Source organism: Pseudopodoces humilis, chromosome 16, assembly GCF_049639895.1.
Source record: "Pseudopodoces humilis isolate 2021_Gansu_Grassland_sample_001 chromosome 16, ASM4963989v1, whole genome shotgun sequence".
Classification (NCBI taxonomy): Eukaryota; Metazoa; Chordata; class Aves; order Passeriformes; family Paridae; genus Pseudopodoces; species Pseudopodoces humilis.
The window spans coordinates 10,704,836-10,717,225 of NC_142215.1; the positions used below are offsets into that span (position 1 = coordinate 10,704,836).

Below are 12,390 nucleotides of genomic sequence, written 5' to 3' on the forward strand. Positions count from 1 at the left end.
GCTCTTAGCTGTGTGTTAAAAGTTTGTCTGTGCTCCACTGACGTATAAATTACTCAAGCTGCATCTTACTGTGGTGTCAGCTGCAGCAGCAGAGACAGACTCAAAATTAGAGATTAAATCCATTCCCTTTTTTTGCAAGCTCACTTAAACTTGGGCAGAAGATTCTGATCTTGTGACCTTTTTCAGTGGAATTCTTAGCTTACTATTAAGTCAAAAGAATGCAAACATAATTTTATGATAGGTAGAAGGTTGCTTACCTTGGTAATTAAAAAAGCCTCTCGCCTTCTTTTCAGTGTTGGTAGGAATGACTGTCCCAATAAAGAAGTTTGCAATGGCAACAAGGAGAACAATTAGAAGAATAACTTGAGCCTGTTAGTAGAAACAAAAAGATTCTCCTGTTGTTTTTAACTCTGTTGCTGTGGAGATAGCTATATAGTAAGTCATCTGTATCTGTTCCCTATAACAGGTTATTAATTTAGATAGTTTTTGAAAATACCAGGAGTCAAGATAGCTGAATCAGCTAATGACTACAGCAGATGCTTTTTACTAAGGGATTAATGAAATACAGTTATAATTTAATTTTCCTTACAAGAAAAGGCAAAATGGAACAGCTAATGCATTAGTATTAAGTAGTATGAAGTATAAGACATTTTTATATTGTTATAAATTTTTTTTAGTTGCAGGGGGTTGTCACTTCAAAGGTTATAATATCAAATTATTTTCTGATCTCTTTTACAAGTTGTTCTAGTCTACATCACAGCAAAAACAAGGGTGCTGTTGAATCTGTTTTCTGGACCCGATTTCGATAGCTTCATTCCACTCTCTAAAGTATTTCCATTTGAATTTGCATTCTGACCTTTTTTACAGGTGAAGGAATAGCAGAAATCGTTAGAGATTAAGGAATGGGTAACAAATAGAGCTCTTCTGCTGAGAAGGGCTTGAGAGAGTACAGTGATAAAACCATATATTGTTTTTGCTACTGTTTATTCTATCAAACTGCATCAAAAATAAGGGCAAAACGGGCACATAGCCAAAGTTCTAAATGATGCCATGAATTGTAGAAATGTATATAACCAAGTTGTCTGCAAAACCCAAACTTCTTTGCCTTTAAATGTATGCTCAAGGAAGAGTTTAGAGTAATTGTGCTTTCATTGAATGTAATGATTAAACTGTTACTGCTTTTAGAAAGATTAAGCATAAACTGAAACTGAGTGCTTTTGCAAATTCCATCTGTTGAATAGCATTCCTCACACCCTAATGCTTTACAGCAGGTTAATATACTGCTTGCTTTTATATTCTTTTAAAAGTTTACCTTTGCTTCCCATTCCATGCCAGCAACAGAGATGCCGAGGAGACACACCACAGTGATGGTCCCTATGATCCTGATGTCGTTGGACTCATCTACCATCAGTGTATCGCTCTCCTGAAAGTGGTTAGAAATGTTGTGAGAACCAGTCTTTCTCTGCCCAACTGGTGGGATCAAGTAACAAGGTAAATAGAAAGCAGTGAGCTGTCAAAGTGTCAGAGATATATGAGACCAAGTGTTTGTATGTCATATTCCAGCTGGCTTGTTGCAGTTGCAGTTGCAGTTGGGGTTATTTGGCTGTCTGTTCCTATTCTGATTTTGAGATTCTTGTCAAAAAATGTATTACATATATTCAAAAGGTAGAGATAATGAAAAAGCACTCTGCAGCATGTTTAGACAGACCAGCTTCTTCTCTGCTAAAGATGCCCCTCAAGCCTTAACTAAGACATATCACTACTTATTCAAATACATTATATAAAACAAACACCACCATCACCACCCCCCCAAAAAAAATAAAAGCCACACAAAACAAAATAGAAGCAATTTCATCACATACATGAAATATCTACATTTACCTTAAGAAGTTCTACAACTGTTTCAGCAAATCCAACTACATACATGGCAACTGCCACTGCATTCGCAAAGGCAAAGATAAGTCCTATAGATCCACCAAACTCTGGGCCCAGGCTTCTTGAGATAAGATAGTATGCTCCACCTGCAGACAGAAATTATTGTTATTTCAGCACATCAAAACACTCAGCTTTTGCTTTCTTTTTTTTCTTCCCACATTACTGGTACTGGAGAAATCTGTGCTTTTAATCCCACAAATATAATCAATCTTTGCCCTGCATTAATAGGGGACGCTGCAAAAAAAGCAATGTGCTTTATACTGGTTCTGCCTTCACATTTTTTGGTATGCCTTTCTATTCCAGCAATCTTTTTAAGCATATTAGCATGCAAAAGTGGACCTTGTTATAATTTTTCATGATGCATGATACAGTAACACAAAGGAGAGAGAACTTCACTTCCAAAAAGGTTCTAACTTACATGGATCTATCCCAATGTTAACATGAAAGGTCACATTCTGTGGTACGTAAGTTCCTGCATCATAGTAATGCAGTGAATCTTTAATGTTTTCTGCATTAAATCTACACACATTTCAATTTGCTGTTGATCCACTGGGAGCAATCACTGCAAATATAGATATTCTTTCTTTGCTTATAACACCGTTATCTCAAACCCATTTATTTTTCTAATTCAAATCTGCAGATTTTTGTATTTTTCATGAGCTCGTATTCACTTACCTCCTCTTACTACTCCATTAGTGCAAATGGCAGACATGGAGATACCTGTCAATGTTGTTACTACTACACTCAGAGCAATAACTATGATTCCAAGACCTGAAAGATCCGAAAAAGAAAGCATATGCAAGTGTATTCCAGTACCTGTTGTGCTTTAGTGACGTAGTAAGAACTTTCCATTTTCCATAGGCCTTAGATCAGACCAGTTATAACTTAAAAGCTCTGAAATGCACCAAAACTTTGTATCACAAAATACCTGTCATGGACTTTTACAGCCAAATTGTTTACCCGTCTTCCAAGGAGGGGCTGAAATGTAAGGAGTGTTATAAAGAAGGCTTTAAACTGAAGATATCCGCTAATCTGCATCAGTCTTCAAAATGACAGGAAGAGATGTCTCAGTTTGTTGAAGAATGTCCAACCTGGAATGCTCTGAATAGGAAAGACCGGCTGAAAGGTGAAAGAACTCCATGAAAAGCCAGAGCCATCCCTTGCTCAGCAGTTGGCAGGAACATCTGAAATGTACTTTTCAGACTGAACTGAAATCCGTGGCTTATTAGAAGTGACAGCTCAAACATGCCTTAAATTGTGATGAGAGGTGGCTAGAATTGTTACCTTCCAATTCCATTAGACGTGGTTTATGGTCCCTCTGGTTCGTCTCATACGAAAATAATACCTAAATACCTTTTGGGGCTTGAAAGCATTAGTAACCCTAAGATTTTTACCTCCACGGACAAACCCATTAGTTGCTATTGCAGAAGTTGACAACCCAGTAATTGAGGTTACCATCGTGGCCAGAAGAATTATGATTACTCCAAGACCTGTTAGTAATAAGAAGATAAAATATTTTACTCATGTTCCATGTTTCCTGCAAATCATTCTTTCTTTAAATTGAATTTTCAGGCCAGAATCAGAGCAATAAACTGAAAAGATGGTTTGTTCACCACTTGCAGCTTGCAGAACATTTTCATGAAGTCCATGTCACGATAGTAAATTATTCCCATCAGTCTTCAAGCAGTGATTCTTTCTGATAGGAGTACCCTGCCCAGGAATTCTTACGATTTCCAAAGGATGGAGGAAATTAACAAACAGGCATGCCTTGACATGGATGCTTACATCTACCTTTAACACACATGGCTGTTTAAATAAAGAAATAGACACATTAACCAGAGCTCTTGTAACAATGCTGTTTCTTTCATCAGTTGATTAAATGTTGAATCAGAGGGAGACTGACTGTATAGATTCATAATGCATGAAGACAAAGAGCCTGTCAGGCAGAGGAACAAGACCCGACTGGGAGCCTTCTACATCCTCACTTGCTAAACTATCAAGTGCTGGGCTTTCCCACCCTCTGCCCATTGGCCTCTGTCCCTGCAAAGAAAGTAGCTTTACTCTAACACAAAACAAACACTTGAAAATGGAAATACTGCTCTTTAGATGCCATTTACTTTAACAGGTGACCTGTAATGTATAGTCATAGAGAACTTAGAATTTTTCTTTTATTTAGCTCATATCACAATGATAATCAAACACCAGAATATCAGTGATAGGTGATTAGTTATACATAACTGGGTTTCAGTGTAAGACTGAAATCTGAGATTATTTCCAATAGGGCTGGGTTTCTGTTAACTTTGAAACTGCTAGAAACTACATGAGCAGGATGTACTTTGTTTGATTTAGAATCATAGAAGCACTGGTTTGAAGTGACTTCTGAAGGTCTGTAGCTCAACCTCCCATAGCAGAGCTACTGCCAACACAGGATTAACTCAGTGATGACCTTGGCTCGCTGGCTCTTGAAAACCTCTGTGGATGAAGATCCCACAGCCTCTTTGGATTACATGTTCTAGGGCTGGACTGCCTTCCCAAAAAAACCCCTTTTGTTTGTGTACAAACTGCACCTCCCAAGGTACAATTGCTGCTACTGCTGTTACATTTCTGGCACTACCTAGAGGAGTTTGTAGTTCCAGATCTCCTTTTTTATTTCAAGTCAGGTGAAGAAATAATATGTTTTCTCTCAACTTTATTGCTTTTATTCTCATTTCTATCTATGAGAAGGAAGAGAGAAAACCGGAGAAAAAATAAAGAATTACAGTTTGGTGCCAAGCCTGGAATCAGTTCTTAGTTTCATCTGAACTTGCTAAGGCTTATGCAATATCTGCCTTGTTTCTGTAGGGTACAATAGGCATTCCATAGGTTCAATAAGCATTCAGTGTGGAGAATATACATTGCTTGCAGCTGCATTTATTGACCAGGGCTCATCCAAACTGAAACTTAGATCCTACAATTGACATTGAGCTAGAATTACCACAAACTCATTGATTTATCTGCTGTATTTCTACCATCTGACTTATAGATCAGATTCCTGAGTTCAGTTCATACTGGATGGTTATAGACATCCAGTCCCTGAATTAATGTTCTTTGCTGCTTAAATTATAGCCATGTTATCACAATCCTTTAAGTTAGAACAATGTAATCTGTGAGCCATAAATGATATATAACATAGTATAGGATATTTAAAGTGAATTGAGCCTCTAATAAATCACGTTAACCTTACTGATTTCTGAACTCTTACTATAACCAGTCATGCAAGTGTTTTATGTGCAGGTCTGTATAAAAAAAATCCAAATGGTCATTCTTTTTGGTCAGCTACTATTACATAGAAGCATATTGTTCAACCATGCAAATTTTGTGTCTGAGAAGTGGCTGGATATGATTTTAAGAGCTGTTAACTCTTAAACTGAGTAAGTGGACACAAAATTCTCAAAGCAGTTTTGAAATTATTTGCTAAGTGTACATGCATCCTAAGGATACTTTTCAAGGTTGTTCTATTGCATTTCTCAATTCATATTGTTAACATGTATATGATATATAGGGTCAGATATTTTGCTAATCTGATAGTAGCATCTTCATGGGAAGGCTTTAATCAAAATTTAAAATAGAATATTTTAGCATTTAAGAAGAAAAGTGCATAAAATAAAGTGTCTCAAGCAAAACATCATTGTAATGTAACATAATTTTAATATTCGGAGCCAGATTTGCAGGTAGCATAAACTTGGTGCTTTTCTCTGCCTTTGTCTAACCATTCCATGTAGAGGTACAAATACAGATTTCAGAGAGTCCCCAGATATTAGCAGACAGTTTTGGACCTGGAATCTTGTCAGAACCATACTGTCCCTTTTTTCCTAGCTGATGATAGCCAGAGATCCTTGTGGAATCCTATTTTTTCCCCTGTAAGAGCTTTTGCCCAAGACAGCCTATCAGGGTGTGGAAATAATTGGGTTGTCTCTCTTCGGCCCTCTAATGATGGGGATGTAAATGGTGCCCAGATGGTGGTTTAACAGTCTCATTTAATTTCCATGTTAGCAGCAGTACCCAGTGAAATCCCTGAACCCTGGTGATGATGAGCTTCTATCACTGTTCTCCTTAAGCAGCTTGGATGGGGACTTAAAGCTTATTGCTTATAAGGTATTCCAAAAATGCATTGAGAAATGATTCAAATGGAATTTGACGTCTCATTTTCAAAAGTAAAAGAGTAACATATAACACTCGCATAACACATGCAATTTAAAAAAGCAGCAGCAGAGCAATAAACCATAAGAAAGAAGATCCTGCTTATCAATGAGTTTAAATGGTAAAATTAAAAATTAAAGCAGAAAGGTTGTAACTGATGTTGGTGCAAATTAATGTTAAAATCTGATTAAAGTTTAGATTGAAAACCAGGCATATGGCCCCTAAGTAAGTTGTTCCAAAATGAATTACTCTTGCCTATGGCTATTCTCACACCTCAAAACAAAGTAATACTTCTTGATGATCTCAATAAGTTACTAAACTGCCCTTAAAAACTAATTTTGCATGAAACCCCAGAGCAAAGTCTTGGCAATATTAAGATGCAGAATTTTCATGGCAAGGCATATAGTTATGAGTGCCCTGGGCTGTATGTGCTCATTTGGTATGCATCATAAAGTCAGAAAGCACCCTTTTGTCAGGCACAGTGCTGGAGCCATGCATGGAGCACTGCAGAAGTAGTAAAGTTCTTCCGCTTAGTTCTGGATCTTTTATCGTTGGTTGGTTTTTCTTTTCCCATTTGTGTCTCTGTAAGTTTGTGATTTTTTTCTTAGTAAGCACTTAATTTGTTATCTTTTTATTAAAAGGTCAGTCTTGCTCAAGTGAAACTTCTAAGAATGTACTGCTTTTTATTGGAAATGAGACTTCAACCATGCAAAATTTTCATGATTTTTCTTTCACTTCCATTGACAAGGATGTGAATGATAGTTATATTCAATCTGATTTTGAGCAGTGACTTTCATCCAAGCCCAGCAGAGCTGACACCCCTCAATATAACTGAATATTTCCATTCTGTGATTATCCAAACTGGACTACTTGCCATCCTGCCTTTGCTGTTTTTTGTAACATCTGGGTGCCAGTCAAAAATCAGGGTCCCATTGCTCTAATTGTATGATGATGGATCAGAGAGGGACACTGCCATGGCAGCTTAGGTTTCTGTGCTTCCCCAGAGCAGGAGCCCTAAAAAGGGAGTTGTAGCCCCCAGCTGTGGGACATTGCACTCGCTGAGCTGCTCTTGCTGTGCTGGAGACTTGCAGTGATGGGAGCACTTCCCTCTCTCAGTGGTTCCACTGAACACTGCAATATTCTGGATGGAGGCCTCTGGGCTCAGTCTCCCAGGGATTTGGGTTCTGGAATTTGGGTTAATTAAATTGCACAGTGAAAAAGCAAAGATACAGCACACAATGAAATATACTTATTTCATTTATATTAAAGCTGTAGCAGAGTTTTTAAAACTTAGTCTTTCATAGTACAGTAGTATCAAGTGCTGTTCTGTAGTTAAAAATAACAAAATCCTGATGAGCTGAGACCTCCTTCCAGTTCTGTTTTCATCTTGGCAGAGAAGTGTGAAGAAGTGTTGTTTATAATATGTAGATGACAAGGTTTGGGTTTCACAGATAATCAAAGTGTGAACTCTTAAAGGTTAACTCTGTACGCACATATTAGAAATTGGCCCGAGTCATAAAGTTTACATCTGTTACAGGATCTAAATACAAATTTCACTAAAACTCAGAAATATTCAAATGGGATGATCATATGCATAGTTAACAGATCTGTGCCTCTAAGCAGTAATTTGGCTGTGAGTCTGGAAAATTCCAATAGTTTGGAGGATTAATGTCTTTTACCCTGGCAAGCATTTGAAAGCATGATTTAGTTCAACATGCAAATGCACATCTCAGATTATATATTAATCATGATCATGTATAGTTTATCCTTTTTATCCCTTTCACAGTTGAAAATGATATTAAAAAAGATACATACCAATTCCCGCTTGACCTACAATCCAGGATAGTCGAATAAAGAGCATCACACCCCAAATATTAAGCATGCATCTTACCTAGGTTTTAAAGAAAAATTATTGCATTAGTTCAGTGTTGAAAGTAATGTTTAAAATCAAAAGGGTGATAAAGTCCATTTCACCCTAAACATCCCTGAAGTCTGCCTCCCTCTCGTAATTCTTCAAAGACTTAAGTGTAACAGAACTGATTTTATTTTCTTTTAATGATTTTTTTAGAAATACAGCTAAGTTTCTCACCAGCACACCCTTCACCCAACCAAACTTGACAAATCCCGTTTTGTTTTCTTCTTCCTTGCTGACTGCTGTCTCATCTCCAGTGGTGCTTTCTCCATTTACCACTCTCTCAACTGAGCCGGTGCTCACGGCAATGTTCTGGAAGATCACACAGAAGACAAATACATTTTTTGTGCCAGGCAGAGGACACCTGGCTGCATGAGGGAGACATAATAGAAAAGAATTCAAAAGATCAGGAGTCTTATTCAGAATGTTACAGTCACTGCAGTGGAGAGCAATATTTTGCTTACACCAGGCATCAGTAGGTGGGCTTGTTAACAAGGGAAGGAGATGAAAGAATCACTTAAGCAAAGTAAATGCATTATTACCTGATCTGATACAAACCCATTTTTATTATATTTATTTATATTCTATTTCTAATATATAATATTTATTTATATTATATATCTATTATATTTATAGCTGTTTTATTACACATATATGTTGTGTTGACATGTTAGTAGAACAGCTAACACAATGAGGGTCTTGTGGTTGGTCTCTGCGTGCTCTTGCAACAATTTATGTATAATGCTAAGTTTAGAAACAGGGATAATTGCAAACAGTGAAAAGAGACCTAACTGAGTGCTGCATGGTTAAATTCTGTGATGAAATCTAGTGTTTCTTATTGAATGAAGTACAAATATAGCTGCAGCAGCAGATGGGTAACATATTCCTGAAAAAAATTAGAGAAATGACAGTGAAATATAGAACTTGAATAATCTGTTCTGTGGCTTAGCCACCACTGGTGTTACCATAGTAGATAGGATTAGGAATTGCCATATTTTTGGCGTAACCAGAGTAAGTAGCCCAGAATTTTAGATTATTAACATCAGTTACAGATATAAATGTGTATTTTATCTCTTCAGCTCTCTTGCCCCATAATCTTTGAGGCAATTTAGCCCCAATATGTTTCTTGTGGCTTGAATGGGAATCAGTCATGGTGCTGAGACTTATACTCATTGTAATTGTCTTAATTTAGTTGTTTTTTTGTTGTTTATTCAGGGCTCTCACTGTTTCTGTGAGGAACTGGCAGTAGGTTAGAAATTGCCTGATTTTTCTGGGTCCTCCTCAAAGTCCTTCAGGAAGGACCCTGAACATTGCCATAGTCTGGCAGAGAGTCAGGAGTGGGTACCGCTCCTGGAGAGGAATCAAGATGTTTTTAGGCTTTGGAGGGTGATGAAGATATTTCCAGATTAACTAAGCAGGTCAGGGAGGAAAGACATCTGTGATTCTGTGAAACATGAGATTTTAAATCTTGGTTAACTTTAAGGTTGTTTCTATATTTTGTCCATGAATTACCCTGAAATAATAATGTCTATGTTTGCTAAAAAATAGCCAACACACAAACCCAAAACAGACATAAAGACCAACTGTATATGCCTCTTCTACTAATGTTTGGACTTGCCTCTCAAGGATGGGGCTCCAGCCAAAATGATGTGAGGTTTTAGGATGCCTTTGACACAGTAAATCCTGGACTGTGCTCACAAATGAAAAATAAGTGACTGGATAATATGTTTTGACATGGGCTAAACTTGGTGCCATGGTCCAAAGAAAAGTGGGAATACAAGATCTGTTGAAAGCCTGTGACTTTGAGCTCCTTTGAGATACTTAGATAATTTTAACAATTCTTACCCTGAAATAATAATGCCTGTGTTTGCTAAAAATACAGTAAATGATTGAAGTCAATGAAGGAAGATCAGCAGAATAATATGACAGGCTTTTGCTACAGTGGTTAGAATTTCAAAGACAAAAAAATTAAAAGGGTTTGGTCTTTGTACTTGAAACAAGTTGTTTCCTCTGTACTTTGAATTAATTTGTGCTCTCCATGCTATTATCATAAATTATGGCCTTAAACCTTCCATAAATGCATTTTAAATTGGTGTGCTTTAGTGAATGATTGGTTATTTACCAAGCAGCTGTACCTGTGCTACTCATGCATTAAGGATGTGGAATAAAAGTGACAGAACATTTTGAAAAGCTACTAAAATAAAAAGTTAACTGCATTAAAAAAAAACACCCAAAAAAGAAACTAACCCAAACATTTTCCTTTCCTTGTTTCAGAATGGTTTAATCTTCATCTCTCCTGGGGCTAAAGATGATGAGCTCATCAAATCTCCAGAACAAGTGTGGAGAATAGCCAAGAGGAAGAAAGGTTAGATTATTTCTTGTGTAGGGTAAATATTAAGCCCAAGTAATTATCACCAGCCATCAGCTGTGAAATAGCAGTTAGACTATTTTTTAGGGATTTAATTGGCTTAATGTGTGCAAAAGCTGACACATCTTGCTAAAAAATGACATACATTTGACTCCAGCAGTGTGGAAGCTAGATATTTGAAGTTCCTTCCAGCCTTTCTTACATTCTGACATTTGAAAAATTACATATTAAAAAAATGTATTAAATATTAATATTTCTCTTCTGATGTTAAGCCCAGCATCAAAGCACAATGGGAATGCTTATGTGATGTTTAGCAATCTGAAGTCAAACATATGCCACTTCTTATCAGAATCTTGCAATGGGCTCTGACAGAGCAGTTGTCTTCAAAAACTTGAGTTTCAAATTGGGGGTGAGGGGGGTGGGATTGCCTTGGGGTATGGTGTGGTAAACCCAATGGTTAAGTAAAAAATGAATAAAGCATCTGCTTCAGAAGTGCACCTTGGGCTATTACTGTAACTCCTGTCCACGCTCAGTGTGGCATCTCCTCCCCTCCTTGCCAGGGGCTGGAGCCCCATCCAGCGCATCTACAGCCTGGGCCTCCTGAGAGGAGCTCTGCCTTTTCACACATCTCAATTCCCTTCCCTAACAAGCTCCTATTTGGTGACCTCGTGTTTGTTTATTCTTCAGCAAAAGCTCTGCGGATTGAAGTGATTTGTCCAAGGTCACCAAGTGAGATCATGGGACAGCCAGGAATGGGCTCCAGCCATGCTAATGGGGCATCATTTGTTCCAGAGTTGTGGTTGTGCTCCCAGACCGGGGCCACAACCCACATAAGGGCACAGCAGGTTGCCAGTGTAACAAAAATCCCATTACCTATGACATTCACCTTCCTATTTTGAAAGGCATAAGATTATCTTTCTGTAAGATGGATACTGGATACTGGAAAAAGTCTGGAAACCTCTGAGTTAGATTATTTCTCTTTTTTCTAACAGTCCCAACAAGTGAAAAAAAATTCTCTTCATTTTATTCCATGATGTAATCTGCCTTATTTTTAATCATCTTTAAGCGAAAGCCTTTAAAAAAACCCTAAAATTAAAATTACCTAATTTTGTTTAAGACATACAAATCACTGAGAGATACAACAGTAAAACCCCCAGAATTTTCTGGTTGCCATCAAAACTGAAAATTCTTTAATAAGCTGATGTTCAGTACATGGTCATTCAGCATTATGTTCAAAGCCAATATATGATTTTACTCCTATCTGGCCACTACTGAAGTAAATTATTTCTATAAGAGGAAATTTCTTCTGGGCATGGAAATGTGTTTAGTCATTTGAGTAGCAGTTTGTACATCTGCAAATGAGTAGGGGTACTAAATTAGTATGTTTCCCTTTTCCTATTTGCTTTGTTATCTTTGGAAATGTTTCTCCTTTTAAGCCATTTTACACAGGTCTGTGGAGAGTTTAATTTGAGTAAGTCAGGCCAAAACTTTTTAGATCTTTAGGATCTAAAAAGATCCTAAACAATCAGGTCCTGATTTACTAATGGTTATATTTTTTCTTGATTTAATTACTTTACATTAACCCTCCATAGGAAAGAGGAATCTCCAGAGAACAGAAGTCTGAACAAGATCTGGACCAGCATTCAAAAATCAGAATCTTGTTCAAATTATTCAGACTTCAGAAGTATGAAAAACTGAGCGGAATGGGGATGAGAGCCTGTTTTCTCTCAAGTTTTCTCATTTCACAATTGTCTAACTCTAAAAAAAAAGAACAGGATTTTTTGCTGCATATTGACACTTTTAGTCTCAGTTTAACTATGGCAATGATATTTCTCTTTCCAGCCCTGCCCTGATAAGTGCACAATTAACCTCAAATTTGTTCACTGAATGAGCACCTGCAAAGGGTTGTCTGCTACCCCTCAACACCCTTGTTCTTGGTTCTTTCTTGCTGTATGGTAGTGCTCTGGATATCTGATTAACTGAAATTGCATTTTTT

General features: G+C 37.2%; 1 protein-coding gene across 4 annotated transcripts in view; it reads right to left on the minus strand.

Annotated features, from left to right (window-relative positions):
• SLC12A1 (solute carrier family 12 member 1) overlaps positions 1–12,390 on the minus strand; it is a 47,400-nt gene that overhangs the window by 32,025 nt on the left and 2,985 nt on the right. For 2 of the 4 annotated variants that reach the window (XM_088063370.1, XM_014251030.2), the window contains exons 3-8: positions 8,204–8,338; positions 7,930–8,005; positions 3,330–3,425; positions 1,882–2,021; positions 1,313–1,423; positions 258–369 (exon numbers count right to left, since the gene is read on the minus strand). In XM_088063370.1, coding sequence (XP_087919496.1) covers positions 258–369; positions 1,313–1,423; positions 1,882–2,021; positions 3,330–3,425; positions 7,930–8,005; positions 8,204–8,338 — 670 coding nt within the window. Of the gene's footprint in view, positions 1–257; positions 370–1,312; positions 1,424–1,881; positions 2,022–2,610; positions 2,707–3,329; positions 3,426–7,929; positions 8,006–8,203; positions 8,339–12,390 lie in introns of all 4 variants that reach the window. The other 2 variants (XM_088063371.1, XM_014251031.2) reach the window with 2 other exon arrangements.